Here is a 15,355-nt window from a genome sequence, read left to right as displayed (position 1 = left end):
TTTTTGAATAGTCATTTTTTCATTTTTTATTAAGTTTGTTAATAATTAGCAGAAAGGAAAGGTATACATTTAACTTTAATAGCCCAGAACCAATATAGTTTGTTGTCTTCATCTGTTTTGCTACCATTTAATTCTACATTTATAAATGCAACTGTAATCAAATATATAATTTTGTATGTGTTATCTTCATTCTGCATCAAACTATACAATTCTGCTTGTCTTTCCTTACACTTCTCTCCAGTGAGAACGCTGATGTCGAACGAGATGTGACTTCCTATTAAAGGACTTTCCACACTCCTTACATTTATAAGGTTTCTCTCCAGTATGAATTTTGCTATGTTCAATAAGGGCTGAACTCCGACTGAAAGCCTTCCCACATTCCTTACATTGATAAGGTCTCTCTCCAGTGTGAATTCTCTGATGTACAGTAAGGGCCGAGCTTTGGCTAAAAGCTCTCCCACATTCCTTACATTCATAAGGTTTCTCTCCCGTGTGAATTCTCTGGTGTTGAATGAGGTATGAATTCCAATGGAAAGCTTTCCCACATTCCATACACTCATAAGGCTTCTCTCCAGTATGGGAACTTTTGTGTACAATAAGAGCCGAGTTCTGACTAAAGGCTTTGCCACATTCACCACATTTATATGGTTTTTCTCCAGTATGAATTCTCTGATGTTGAACAAGAGGTGACTTCCAATTAAAGGCCTTCCCACATTCCCTACATTTATAAAATTTCTCTTCAGCGTGAATGCTCTGATGAGCAATAAGGGCTGAACTCTGACCAAAGGTCTTCCCACATTCCTGACAGTGATAAGGTTTCTCCCCAGTGTGAATTCTCTGATGCTGTATGAGACCTGACTTCCATTTGAAGGCTTTCCCACAATCTTTACACTGATAGGGTTTCTCCTCAGTGTGAACTCTCTGGTGTGCTATAAGGGCTGAGCTATGGCTGAAGGCTTTTCCACAGCCCTTACATTCATAAGGCTTCTCTCCAGTGTGAATTCTTTGATGGCCTATGAGGTATGAGTTCCAGTTGAAGGTCTTCCCACATTCCTTACATTCATATGGTCGGTCTCGATTATGCGTCCTTTCATGATTAATAAAGTAAGAATACTGGGCAAAAGACTTTCCACAGTCCTTACATACATAAGGTCTCTCTCTAGTCTGAATTCTCCGGCCTTTTTTAAGGTGAGAGATTTCCTGGAAGTTTTTCCCACACTGCTTCGATTTCTCAGTTTTCTGTCTCAGGTGAATTCTCTGTTGTGGGATCATCCCTGCATTTTGGCTGGAGGTCTTTTCAAACTCCTCACAATTCCAGGATTTCTCAATCTTACACAGACTTGGGGGTTGAATCAGGACTGGAAGATCCTCAACTTCATTCTCATTGTTTGACATCTTGGGCCTGTACAGGCTCCTGTGGATATCTTGGCCCATATCAAGGTCACAGTCCCTTTGCTCAATAAGCGTTTTTGGGTCCAGAATCAATTGCCTCAGATCACTTTGCTGGGAAATGAGCTTCTTCGGAATCTCTCCTGCCAGGTTTTGCAATTGTTGCCATAACCTAATCTCTTGGATGGGACCTCCCACAAAGGCTTTGTTTCTGAGAATGTGGCCAGGGACTCCTTCCACCGACATCTCTTCTGGTCCCACATCCTGCCTTTCAGGTGACTCCTGGTCCTTGAGGTTAGTATCCCAAGCTAAAAGAAAAGGGAAACAGATGTTGAGCCCACAGGACTGGACAGCTAGTCCCAGGGAGTAAATGTGAAATCCCAGGCAAAGCTTATACTTAGCCCAACCCATACTGGAATCCAGAACCCTCCCACCTCATTCCCTGCTGGGACTTCAACCTCTTCAGCCCCAGAACATTCACTTTGCACAACATAATCCCCGAGGAGGAGGGACATCATCCCATTTCAAAGCCTGCCCCCATTGCAGGGAAGGATGGCAATCGCCAGTGCCAGAGCTGGAAAGTACCCCTTCTCATCTGACAAACTGAGAAAGTGGTTTGGGAAGTGAGGGAACTTGCCCACATGTGCATCGAGTGCCTCTGTGTGTATTCAGGCAGACCTTCTCCAAGGGGCTCTCCCATCCCATATGAAGAAAGAGTGCTTAAGAGCTCTCATAACTTCAGAGTCCAGGACAGGGAGCTGGGAAAATCCCCCTGAGGCCGAGCCCACTGGACCTTGCAGGCTTCCCTTTCCTCAATCTAGAGGTCCGTTAGTCCTCCAGAGTTGGGCTTTCTATCTCTTAATTCTTATCCCCAAGTCTGGGGAGGAAAGGTCTGCTCTGAGGAATTGTGGGGAGAGAAACCCCCGCTTTCCAGACCCTCATCCAGCCTATGAGCCTCTTCTGTATGTTCAGGTGACCACTGAAAACAGGATGCTTCAGTCTCCCAGGCTCTTTGGACTCTGGCCACTGACCTATTTAGTCCCCCTGCCCTCCACACACCCACCTGCACCTTCCAGGGCTTCCAAGATGGCCACACAGAAGAATCCAGCTGGGCTGCTCCATTCACTGGCTCCCAACTGACTCCTGGGATGTTCCCCTTCAGATGAGGAGGGGCTCCCAGTAGCATATCCCAATGAATCCCATGTATGTGATTCTTGCTCTCCCTCCAACCAAGAGATGAGGTCTGGCTTGGGACCAGGAAGCCCTGCTCATGGGGGAGAAAATGAGACAGCTTTGCACATGCTGAAGGTGGAAGGAGATCAGGGAGGAAAGAAGCAAAGTATGGAGTGAGTGAGATGGCACAAGAGGCTCTGATTCTGTGACCCTGAGGGGGTTACCAAAACTGGACCCTTTTCACCTTGTGGAGAAGCCCAGGTCTGCTTTGAACAGTATTCCCAGTGAATCTCCCAGCCCTGCTCCATAAGTCCAGGGTCAGGGAGACCATCACTTCCCAGGGTCTCAGTTTGCACAAAAACAAAATGACCTTGGCTGATCCTGAGGAACCTTGGGCTGAGACCCCGAGGACCAAGAAGGCTAGAGTGTGTTTTTAAGGGGGCAGGAAGAGAGATAGTGTGATTCCCAATAACGTTTCCCTTAGTTAAGGGCTTCAGAAGCTTCCAGTTCACGCCCCATCTTTGTTTTTCTCTTGCAGGGTAACCTTGGGTCAATAATTTCCTTGCTTTGGGAGCAGTTTCTTCTACTTAAAACGAAGGGTTGCAGTAAATGGTCTCAAATAGTCCTGTAAAGACTGATATTCTACAATGTCGCAGTATGTACAGAAATATCTTGTGTCCCTTTCCCTGCTACAAGGAGAATAATTCCAGCTTATGGGAGTGTCCCAAAAAGACAACAGGAGCCTCTACTTTCAGGGGTCCCTTGACCGAGCAATAAAGGGATCCTGCTGGCCTGTGCTCTACAGCCATGAACCCTGATTCTCCCCACGGAAGACCCAATTCCCAAAGGGAGCCAGCCTTACCCAGGGAGACCAGGTTCCTGTAGTTCTCCAGCATCACTTCCCTGTAGAGCTCCTTCTGAGCATCGCTCAGGTGTCCCCATTCGTCCCAGGTAAAGTCCAAGGCCACATCCCTGAAGGTCACCGCCTCCTGCAACACCAAACAGTTGTGCAGGCCCAGAGGCCACAAGCTTACATAGCCCAAAGATGAAAGAGGGAAATGTTGGCTCTTACAGAAGGGTCACAAAGGACAGAAAGTAAATGTGAGTGTTGCGGTGTCCAAATTCAGCCCATGACAGCCCCACTACTGGCCTGCTGAAGGACACTAGGGAAGTGACTCCCCCAACAGCCTTCACTTTTCAAACTATACCAGGAAAGCTGCACCTGATGATATCCTGGGACACTACCAAAGCCAGGAAGGGGGCCTCAGAGGTACACTCACAGCCAGGGATCAAGTCAGCAGCTAGTTCTCACTGACTGCCATGTGTAAGAATGTGGAGGAAGACAGCCTGGTTTGGGGAACAAGAAGAGACCCCAACTCACCTCTCCTAGGCCCAACAAGACCCTGATGGATGTTCCATCCTCCTCCAGGCTCCCAGTTTGGATACAATCAAGAGACATCAGGCCTGTGGGAAGAGATTATAATTGCTAAAGGAAATTGGGGGCTGGCTTTTCAGTCTCTGAATCAATTAGGCAAGACATGTCCTGATAGCAGCAAGAAACATTCCATTACCCAGGGAGCAGGTGCATGTGTGCATGGGGCATTTACATAATTACATACATAGACACACACACACACACACACACACACACACACACACACACACACACACTCACTCAGGAGAGACAGCTCTAAAATCTCCTAAGATCAGAGAGCTCTGGAAAGAGGTTGGGGTGAAGTTACAAATTAGGGAATCATCTTCAGAGAAGTGATAATTCAGACTTGGAAGGGAAAGAGAGTCCCCCAGGATAAAGGAAAGCTGGAATTCTTTCCATTCTTTATGTCCTGGATCCCCTGATGAAGCCCAGGAACACCTGCTCAGCAATTTTAAAGGTATGGAAGAAAATACACAGAATCACAATGCACACCAATTATCCTTAATGACAGTTGTCATGCACCATCGGTAAAATGCTGGGACTCCAGGAGCAGAACTGCTGATAAGGAGAGAAAGTTCTAGTCTGAGTCTCAGAGGCCTTCTCTGAGGGATGAGAGACAGAGAAGGCAATAAAGAGGGAAAAGGAGGGAGAAGTGAATGATGGGAGGAGCAGAACCTTGAAAATCAGGGTATGTGCCACGGACTCACTGAGGAGGGAAAGAACTGTCTGGACAGTAGAGATTCTTGCGAATTTTCTTTGATTTAATTCCATTTTTTAAAAAGAAGAGTAAGTTAAGGATTGTCTCCTAGCTGCTCTACAGATACATCGAGGGTGCTGGTGGAGAGATGAGGGCCCTTTCACAAAAGGGAATACCTGGATGTTAGTGATATTTCATTACTTCCAGAAGTCAAATGAGAGAAATTCTGAGGTTCCCTGGGGGAAATCTGGCTAGCAAACATTATGATTTTTCAAAACTCTTCTACTACTTCCCAAATAGATTCGGAAGATTTTCAATCTTGTTTTATCAAACACTGGCTCCTTTCCTGCTGCTACAAACAGGACTTTTATCTCCTTCATTTTTAGGCAACTATTAATTGTTTCTCCACCCCTTCACTAAAATACCCTGTATCTCGCTCCCTTTTGGCAGTCAAATTTTTATAAGGGGAAGTCTGCATTTGCCCACATCTCCTCCCACTTTCTTCAAGATACTTGGTGAACCTGGTTTCTGACTGTAACATGAATGTTCAGCTCTATTTAAACTCAAGCTCTTTCAAACTACAAAATCCAGTGGCCTCTCCTCACTTTTCTTTTTTCTTTTTTTAAATCTTTTTTTTTTAATTTTATAATTATAACTTTTTTTTTGACAGTACATATGCATGGGTAATTTTTTACAACATTATCCCTTGCACTTACTTCTGTTCAGATTTTTTCCCTTCCTCCCCCAATCCCCTCCCCCAGATGGCAGGCAGTCTTATACATGTTAAATATATTACAATATATTCTAGATACAATATATGTGTGTAGAACCGAATTTCTTGTTGCACAGGAAGAATTGGATTCAGAAGGTAAAAATAACAGTTTACACTCATTTCCCAGTGTTCCTTTTCTGGATGTAGCTGATTCTGTCCATCATTGATCAATTGGAATTGGATTAGCTCTTCTCTATGTTGAAGATATCTACTTCCATCAGAATACATCCTCATACAGTATTATTATTGAAGTGTATAATGATCTTCTGGTTCTGCTCATTTCACTCAGCATCAGTTGATGTAAGTCTCTCCAAGCCTCTCTGTATTTCTCCTGTTGGTCATTTCTTACAGAACGATAATATTCCATAACATTCATATGCCATAATTTACCCAATAACGGTCGATAGTATAAAATATTTGGGAATATATCTCTACCACTAAATAAATATCGACCGTTATTTTGAATGGAATTTCTCTTTGTATCTCTTGCTGTTGGATTGTGTTAGTAATGTATAAAAATGCTAAGGATTTATGTGGATTTATTTTGTATCCTGCAACTTTGCTAAAATTCTGAATTATTTCTATCTCTCCTCATTTTTCTTGTGGAGAAGGATAAGAGAATAAGCATTTGTTAAAACACTTATTATGTGCCAGGGACTGTACTGGGTGCTTTAAAAATCATTTTCTCCTCACAGCAACTCTGGGAGCAAGGTGCCATTATCATCCCCATATTACAGTTGCAGAAACTGAAGCAAACTCAGGTGAATTCACTTTCTCAGTCACACAGCTAGTAAGTCTCCAGATCTGAACTCAGATTTTCCTAGACCCCAAATCCAAAGCTCTATCCACTGCACTATCCTGCTGCTTCTCCACATATTTTATCAAGGATAAACTATCCCTACTTCTAGATATGTGTCATCTTTTGAGTCCAAGGATCACACTCTGGCTTTTCTGGTATCAGTAAGATTGATCCTAATAGATAAGTCAATTCACAAGCACAAGGCCACAAAGGCAAAAAGATAAATCCCTGTCCTAGAGGGCTTTACATTCCATTGAGGCAAACGGGATACCCACTTACAAGTACATAGAATACAGACACAAAGGAAATGCCCAGTAAGATGCAAGATGGGTGGTAAGACAGTCTGGTGTCTGCCAAAGAAATGCTAAGCAAAAGGCTTTCTTTTTATTTCTCCTGCATGTCTTGAGGAACTGAGCAGAGGTGTCACAGTGGGCACGAGGTGTCAGATTGGAGCCAAGGACACAGAGGAAGACTACAAAGATTTGGCAGACATCTGCACGGTAGAGTCCAGGTAAGCTAAGAAGTCACCAAAGGAAGCAGAGATGAGTCTCCTCAAGTCCCTGGCCTAGGCCATCTTCTGTGTCTTCTTTTTTTAATTTTAGTTTTTTCAAATTTATTTATTTGTTATTGTTTCACATTGCTTTATGAATCATGTTGGGAGAGAAAAATCAGAACAAAAGGGAAAAACCAATGGAGAAGAAAAGAAAAACAGAAAAAAGAAGCGAATCTAGCATGTGTTGATTTCAATCCCCATAGTACTTTTTCTGGATGCAGATGGCATTTTCTTTCCAAAGCCTATTGGAATTGCCTTGGATGTCTTCTCTCTCAACATTTACAGATTCCATCCACCTCCAAGGCACAGCAATCACCTGTGCACAAGGGTATCCTCCAACTTCAATGATCTCCCCATTTAATAGAGCATAACCAATTTTACAAAACAGCAGAGCCAGGTCTTGTCCAAGGTGCTGAAGCTCTGACCAGGTAGTAGTGCTCCAGAACCCTCCACCAGCAGCCTCAATGATCTCTCCATTCAATTGAGCACAGCCAACCTTGCCAAAGCAGCTGGGCCAGTTCTGTCCAAGGTGCTGAAGCTCTGCCCAGGGAGTAGTGCTCCAGAACCCTCCACCAGCAGCCTCAATGATCTCTCCATTCAATTGAGCACAGCCAACCTTGCCAAAGCAGCTGGGCCAGTTCTGTCCAAGGTGCTGAAGCTCTGACCAGGTAGTAGTGCTCCAGAACCCTCCACCAGCAGCCTCAATGATCTCTCCATTCAATTGAGCACAGCCAACCTTGCCAAAGCAGCTGGGCCAGTTCTGTCCAAGGTGCTGAAGCTCTGCCCAGGGAGTAGTGCTCCAGAACCCTCCACCAGCAGCCTCAATGATCTCTCCATTCAATTGAGCACAGCCAACCTTGCCAAAGCAGCTGGGCCAGTTCTGTCCAAGGTGCTGAAGCTCTGACCAGGGAGTAGTGCTCCAGAGCCCTCCACCTGCAGCCTCAATGATCTCTCCATTCAATTGAGCACAGCCAACTTTGCCAAAGCAGCTGGGCCAGTTCTGTCCAAGGTGCTGAAGCTCTGCTGGGGGGGGGGGGGCAGGTAGGGGGGGAGAAGTGCTCCTGAGTTTCCCATCTCCCTGGCTCAATGATTTTCCCATTCATTTGAGAACTCTCATCCTTGTCCAAGCAGCTGGGCTGGGCCAACCGTGCTGGAGCTGCTGACCGCCCAGGGAGTGTTCCGCCATCTCCAGCCTCAATGATCTCTTTATTCAATTGAACACAGCCAACCTTACCTGAGCAGCTGAGCCGATCCTGTCCATGGTGCTGAAGCACTGCCTAGAAAGTACTTGGCTCTCCACCTTCTCGGCCAACTGGGCCTCTTCCCAAATGACCAATAAACCTCTTAAACAGACTTCTTCCACTAAATTACTCGCTGAACCCAAGGGCCAAGCTTTAACATGCCAAGGGCCAAGAGGAAGGTTTTTGCTTAGCCTCTTACAGGTGAATCTGGCAGCTTCATCTGGCAGAGAGAGGGCATTACCGATGCCCAGAAATTCAGACAGAAGGGATGCAGAAAGTGAGTGAGACACCCAGTGCGGGAGCCCAATCTTACTCTGAGGGTGGATGGGATGAGCGGCGTCCAGGGGCCGAGGAAAGGAGGACGACAGACGGGAGCCTGAGAGGTGATGGAGGTCCAGCCTCGGACCCGAAGGGGGCCTGAAGCACATCCAGGATCCAGGAGCTGGGGGATTCTAATCCCAGCTCAGTCGCTTGATCTCCCAGGCTCACACTGGAGCTCCGAGCGAGATCAGAATCCCCTTCCCAGAAGGAAGAGACTGGGGATTCAGTGTGAGTCTGGCTGCAACCCCCCCCCTTTGCCCAGGCTGTGCCCCCCGCTGGGAGCGCCCTTCCTCTTCCCTCCTTTCCAGGCCCACAGTGACGACCTCCTGGCGCGGGGGAAGCGCACCTCCCGACCCGCTCCACTTCACCTCCCCTCCACTCCCCCAGGCTTTGACGCACCCACGCGGGAAGTAGCCCAGCTATACCCGCGTACACCCCCGCGCATGTACACCCAGGCTCCCGCCCCCGAGCCCGCAGGAACATGAAGCGCAGAAAGACTCACCTGCGCCGGCCTGCTGCTGGGCCATCTAGGAGTGGGGCTCCCCGCGCGGAGACCTCTGGGAAGCGGAAGTGGCCCGGTTCTAGGCTGAGCCGCTTTTCCTAAGCGCAAGCGCTGACGCTGTACTCGGGGTTCCCCTGGGGTGAGGCCAAAGGACGCTTCCGATGGTGGAACCGGATGTGGATTTGTGGGGGAGGGGGGAATGTTAGGGGCGGGGATGACGCTCACGGGCCTGCGCGGTTTGAAAATCGACCTTACGGAGCGGGACCCCAGTCCCCCCGAGAAAGAACCGATGGTTCCTCCCCGCCCCCACGAAACTAAAAGCGGGTCTCGCTGCGCATGCGCTGTTTTTTCCCAGCGGCTTAGCTGGCCACGAACTAGCAGACTAAGTGGGCTCCGTTTTGGCTCCACGCTGCGATTGGTGCGGCCGTGCACGTCCCTCCCCCCGGACCCCCGAAGTTTCCACCCCCGCCGCCAGGTCTTTCCTCCTTGTGAAAATGGCGCCTGAACGAGAATTTCCCCACCCAGGTTCTCCCCTCCCCATCCCTCTTCTTCAGGTTACGACATCATCATCGTCAATCCACCAGAGTATTCATTAAGCTCCTACTAAGTGCCAATCACCATCCTAGTCACGGGACTCCCAACACTAAAACGAACCCTTCGGTGCCCTCACAGAACTTCCTTCCATTCCGTTGAGAAAGCAATAAAATAAGAGACTTTAGAACAAGTTTGGGGGGAGGGCGCCTTCCCCTGCCCCTCCCCCCCGACCCATGCCGTACGACTTCTCACTGGACTGAAGAAGCGGTGGGATTCTCAGCCCCTGCCGGCCTAAGCAGCCTCTCTGGAGGACCACGTGGCTCTAAAGCTGCCCTAAAAACTATCTAATCTCCCAGCCTGCCAAAGCACGCGGAGTTAGGAGGAGAGCGCTTCTGGAGATAACCCTAAACCCTAACCCTAACCCTAGGTGTCCACATCATGTCCAGTACATTGGATTGAACACTGGGCTTGCAATCAAGAACACTCATCATCTCCATGATTTCAAATCACGGCACTTATTAACTATATGATCCTGGGGAAGTCACTTAACATTGCCCGAGGTCCTCATCTATTAAAAAATGAGCTAGAGAAGGAAATGGCAAATCACTCTGGTATTCTTGCTAAAACCCAAGGCACAAAGAGTCAGAGACAAATGAGATGAACAAACAACAATTTCACTTAGTTTCCAAGCAAAATGTGGACAATCACTAGTCAGAGTGTAAAGTGATGATGGTTTGTAAATGGGTGGATTGGCTTCCATGATTTTGAGGGTACCACTATCTTCCCATTCCTCTTGATTCTTAGTAATAGCAGCTAAGGGTTGTAAAGCTTTACAAAAATATGTCATTTTAGGGGCAGCTAGGTGGCGCAGTGGATAGAGCACCAGCCCTGAAGTCAAGAGGACCTGAGCTCAAATCTGTTCTCAGACACTTAACACTTCTTAGCTGTGTGAGCCTGGGCAAGTCGCTTAACCCCAATTGCCTTAGGAAAAAAAAAAATTCTCACCACAATTCTGAGAAATACATACTATTATTATCTCTATAGATGAGGAAAGTGAGCAGAGGTTAACTGATTTGCCCAGAATTGTAAAGCTAGTGAATGGCTAAAGCTAGATTTGAATTCGTTCTTAACTTAACATTTTAAAGAATACCATCTACTGCACCATCTACCTTTCTCCCCCACCAAAAATTGAATTAATAAAATTGATCTATTGAGCACCTAAAACTTGATAAGCATTGTGCTGTATTGTGGGGCACAACGAAAAAAAAAATAGTACTTGGTATCCAGAAGATTATATTATTGGGAAGAAAATTTGTAGGTATAACCCAAGTTTAAATAGTTCTTCTCAGAGAGTGTGGATATTGTTAGTAGTCCCAAAATGGAAGTTGGGGAATGGGGGGAAATAACATAATTGGTAGCTTTTAATGAATGAATCTCCACATATAGCCAAGGACAGTAAATTCATACCCAAGCTGGACTGGTCCACAAGCCATCCCCAATTTTTAGCAACTCCTAGAGTAAAAAAATCTTCATGGAAATCTGTGCCACGTTGTGGTCTTTCTCATATAAGAGACTATATAAGGTCTCAAAACACTCAATGAAAGGACAAACATCTTATGATTAAGATTTTATGCTTATGTTTCAAGACTAGAAAAATTCTCTCACATGATTTTCATAATTCTGAGTTAGAGTTAAATACTATTAATCCCAGTTGTCAGATGACAAAACAGACATATGATGAAATGACTTGCAGAGCTCATGTACAATCTCAAGTTTTCATTCCATGCTGTCTTGATAAATTATACCACATGGCTTGCTCATCTACATTCTCATTCTCTTCAGAACTGATTTTTGAAAGTCAATGAGACACAGATGATGGTTTCCCACAATAATATATTCCTAAGGTCTCATTTCCAACATGAATTCTTCAGTGGTTTTTTTTTTCCATTTTCCACAAGATTTCCCAAATTCAATGCATTCACAGGGCTTCAATTCTTTACGTTTAAACTAAATCCCAAAAAGAAATGTTCCAGCTCATGGAGGGTCAAAATGAGTTAACAAAATGTTGTTAACTCATTTTTTTAATACAATGGATCCTTCACAGAAACTTTACTTCTTGTTTTCCCCCAAACACACAAAATATATCTTGTGCAAAGCAGTTTGTCATGTTAATTTTAACAAGTAGAAATGTCATTTTCAACTTTTAAAATATAAGTATTGTTAACATAAGTGATGTTGTTCAATTTTTTCTGTCATATCTGTCTCTTCTTGATCCCATTTGGGTTTTTTTGTTTTTGTTTTTGTTTTGTTTTTTTTTGGCAACAATACTAGAGGGACTGGCCATTTCCTTCTCTAACTCATTTTATAGATGAGGAACGGAGGCAAACAGGGTTAAGTGACTTGCCTGGAGTCACAAAGCTAGTAAATATCAGGCCAGATTTGACTTAATGAAGATGTCTTCCTGATTTCAAGCTCAGTGTTCTGTCCACTGCATCACCTAGCTGCCATCAATAATTTGATGCCCACATCATCAGATGCATTTTGTGTTTTGTTGCCCTTCATTGTGAACTTTACTGATATGCTGTAGTCATCACAGTGGAAAGGAAGGTAAGGTAACAGTGAGCTAGTATCTAGCAGCTACCAAAAAAAGGGAATCTTTAACTTCCCAACAAGCCCCCCCCCAAAAAATGAGGGCTGATATGTTGTTTTTATGATGGACCATCAAAAAAAAAAAAAAAGGTAGAATCGCAGATGAGGAAAAAACAATATGATTGGTTGGAAATTTGAAATACAGGGCTAGGAACAGCCTCTTTTATGAAAAATTCATCAAGGGTGTTCACCTGTATGATTAGTTAGTATCACAGTAACAACAGATCAGGCTTTTCTTGAAGGACAGCCAGTGGTATAGAGACAACAGAGCAGAGTCCAACTACCTACTTGCATCTTTCTTTCTTTTTTTTTTTCCCCCCCCTGAGGCTGGGGTAAAGTGACTTGCCCAGGGTCACACAGCTAAGAAGTATTAAGTGTCTGAGGTTAGATTTGATCTCGGTTCCTCCTGAATTCAAGGCTGGTGCTCTATCCACTGCGCCACCTAGCTCCCCCTACTTGCATCTTTCAAGGATAACATTTCCTTGACACAAAAACAGAATAGTGATTATCTTCTCAACTTAATCCAGAGACATTGCGTGATTACTGGAAAGCTGAAATCCCAAACTTAGAGACAAAGTCCCCTTACACAAACTGTCAGCATTGACACAGAATATATTCAATTATAAAATGGAATCAATTTGGTTTTCTCACATCCATGTTGTTTTTTTTGGCTTTATAGTCTTTACTCTGCATCATTTCATAGAATTCTGTCCATGTTTCTTTACTTTCAGAGTTTCTCCTCAGGCTGAATTCTGATGCTGAATGAGGCATTTTTTTCTTATTAAAGGCCTTCCCATATTCCTTAAATTTATAAAGTTTTTCTCCAATATGAACTTTGTAACATTCAATATGGGCTGAATTTTGAATATAGGCTTTGCCACAATCCTTGCATTTAAAAGGTTTCTCTCCAGTGTGAATTCTCTGATGTCCAATGAGATCAGACTTCCTGCTAAACATCTTCCTACATTTCTTACTTTCAGAGCCTCTCTCTATTATGAATAATAAGATGTGAATAGTTCATAAAATCCCTTCCATAGTCCTGAATTCAATGTGCAAGAAGTATTTCCACTGTGAGTTTTCTGATTTGCAAAAGGAAAGAAACTTTCTCTTAAGATCTCTCTTGAGGGCAACTGGTGGCTCAATGGATAGAGCATCAGCTCTGAAATCAGTAGGACCTGAATTCAGATCTGACCTCAGATACTTAACACTTCCTAGCTGTATGACCTTGGGCAAGTCACTTAACCCCAATTGCCTCAGGGAAAATTTTAAAATCTCTTTTTTTGAATTCATAAGCTTTCTATTCATTATGAATTCTCTTATATAGAATATTATATATGTCCTGGCTAAAAGTATTCATAAGTTTCTCATAATCACAGGATTTATTTCCTCTATGCAGACTGCTGCTGAAAAAGGGTTATGAAGCTATTACCACATGATCATTTTGGCTTGTAGATGCTATTACTTAATGTTTTGTAAAGGTCAATGTCATTATTATCTATCTGCCACTGGTAGTTTTGCTATGTAGAGTTAAATACTTGAAGATACTTTCTTGGAAGGGAGTTTCCTTAGAGTTTTTCTTGCAAACTTTGCATATTCTGTCTTTTGGATAATATTATCCCCCAAAGTATGGTTCTGGGAAATATCCCAGTGAGTTTTTCCATTAATGACTCTGGTCCTCCTACTTCAGGCTTTCCCCCTCCCCCAAATGACTCTTGGTTCTTAAAATCAGTATCCAAACCAGAAATAAATTTAGAACAAAAAGCAATTTTAATACAGATGCCTAGATCTCATTCCAAGACTGACAATCATCACGAATACTCCTTGCACACAGAGAATTGACAATTAAAACTGAATAAAACAAAAAGCATAGTATTAAGTTCTCTATATGCTGCCCTGGTAAGACCATATCTGGATTGTGGAAATCACCTTTCGGAATGACACAACTAAATGGGAGCACATCAAGGAAATGGCAGAAGGCTGGAAGAACTTTGCTTCATTCCATATGCAAGGATGAGTGCAAGGGATTCAAGAAAAGATGACTTAGGAGCAGCTAGGTGGCGTAGTGGATAGAGCACCAGCCCTGAATTCAGGAGGACCGGAGTTCAAATCTGATCTCAGACACTTAACACTTCCTAGTGGTGACCCTGGGTAAGTCATTTAACCCCAGCCTTAGGGGAAAAAAAAATTACTTAGAGAAGAAATTGTCTTCAGGAATATAAGAATTACTATGAAGAAAGAGGCTCTGGGTTCAAATTACACGGGAGGCAGTGGCGGACCTTCAGTAAGCCACAACCTTTCTGGATTTTCTTTCTCATCAGTAAAATGAAGTAATTGGACAAGGCTAACATTGGAAAAGAAGCAGGTAAATGGGAAAAATGCAGTGATTTTTTTCTGATAAGGGTCTCATTTCCAAGATAAATTTAAAAAATGATTCCAAGTAAAAGAAAAAAGGCTATTCCTCAATTGATAAATGATCAGAGAACATCCATAGACTTATAAGGAAGAAATCTCAGCTACCAATAGGAAAGCATGAGGGAAAATGCTATAAATCACTCCTAGTGAAAAGCAAATGTAAACAAATATGAAATACTGCCTCACACATTTGATAAAAAAGAAAATTGACAACATGCTAGTGGGGTTATGGAAAATCAGGCAAACTAATACATTGTCGATACAGTTGTGAGGTCCAAACATATTGGAAAGCAATTTGGAATTATGTTCAGAACCAATAATATCATTTAATAAAGAGATCAAAAAAAGGAGAAAAACATCTATATATACAAAGTATTTGTAGCAGATCTTTTCATGGTTCCTGAGTGGGTGCCCATCAACTATGAAATATCTAGAACAAATTATGATATAAAAATATGATGGAATACTATTGTGCTATAAGAAAAGAAGAAAGAAGTGGTTTCAGGGAAACCTGGTAAGACTTGTATGACATAATAGAACCAGAACAATTTATACAATAACATTTTAAAGGAAAACTTAAGAACTTTGATCAATACACTATTCAACCATGTTCGAAGGATTGCATACTACTTATCTCTTGATAGGTCATGGATTCAGAATGTAGAATGACCCATATACTTTTGGGCATGGCAAAAGTGGAAATTTGTTTCTTTGAGTATGCCTGTCTTACAGCAATTTTGTTTTTCTTTTTTTTTCCCCAAGGAGGAAAATAGAAAGAAGAATGGATGAATAGATTATGGTATATGAACAGAATGGAATATTACTGTTCTATAAGAAACAATCAGCAGGATGATTTCAGAGAGGCCTCAAGAGACTTA

The 15,355-nt window shown here is 43.5% G+C and overlaps 1 protein-coding gene across 4 annotated transcripts in view; it reads right to left on the bottom strand.

Annotated features, from left to right (window-relative positions):
* Positions 1 to 15,355, bottom strand: part of LOC141564965 (uncharacterized) — a 63,074-nt gene continuing 47,719 nt past the window's right edge. For 2 of the 4 annotated variants that reach the window (XM_074307857.1, XM_074307860.1), the window contains 4 exons: positions 3,944 to 4,026; positions 3,425 to 3,551; positions 2,453 to 2,656; positions 1 to 1,697 (listed from right to left, as the gene is read on the bottom strand). In XM_074307857.1, coding sequence (XP_074163958.1) covers positions 226 to 1,697; positions 2,453 to 2,656; positions 3,425 to 3,551; positions 3,944 to 4,026 — 1,886 coding nt within the window. In that variant the 3' untranslated portion in view covers positions 1 to 225. Of the gene's footprint in view, positions 1,698 to 2,452; positions 2,657 to 3,424; positions 3,552 to 3,943; positions 4,027 to 8,882; positions 9,112 to 15,355 lie in introns of those variants that run through there. The other 2 variants (XM_074307861.1, XM_074307858.1) reach the window with 2 other exon arrangements.

This window comes from Sminthopsis crassicaudata, chromosome 3 (assembly GCF_048593235.1).
Source record: "Sminthopsis crassicaudata isolate SCR6 chromosome 3, ASM4859323v1, whole genome shotgun sequence".
In the NCBI taxonomy this organism is placed as follows: Eukaryota; Metazoa; Chordata; class Mammalia; order Dasyuromorphia; family Dasyuridae; genus Sminthopsis; species Sminthopsis crassicaudata.
This window is presented reverse-complemented; position numbering and strand designations above follow the sequence as displayed.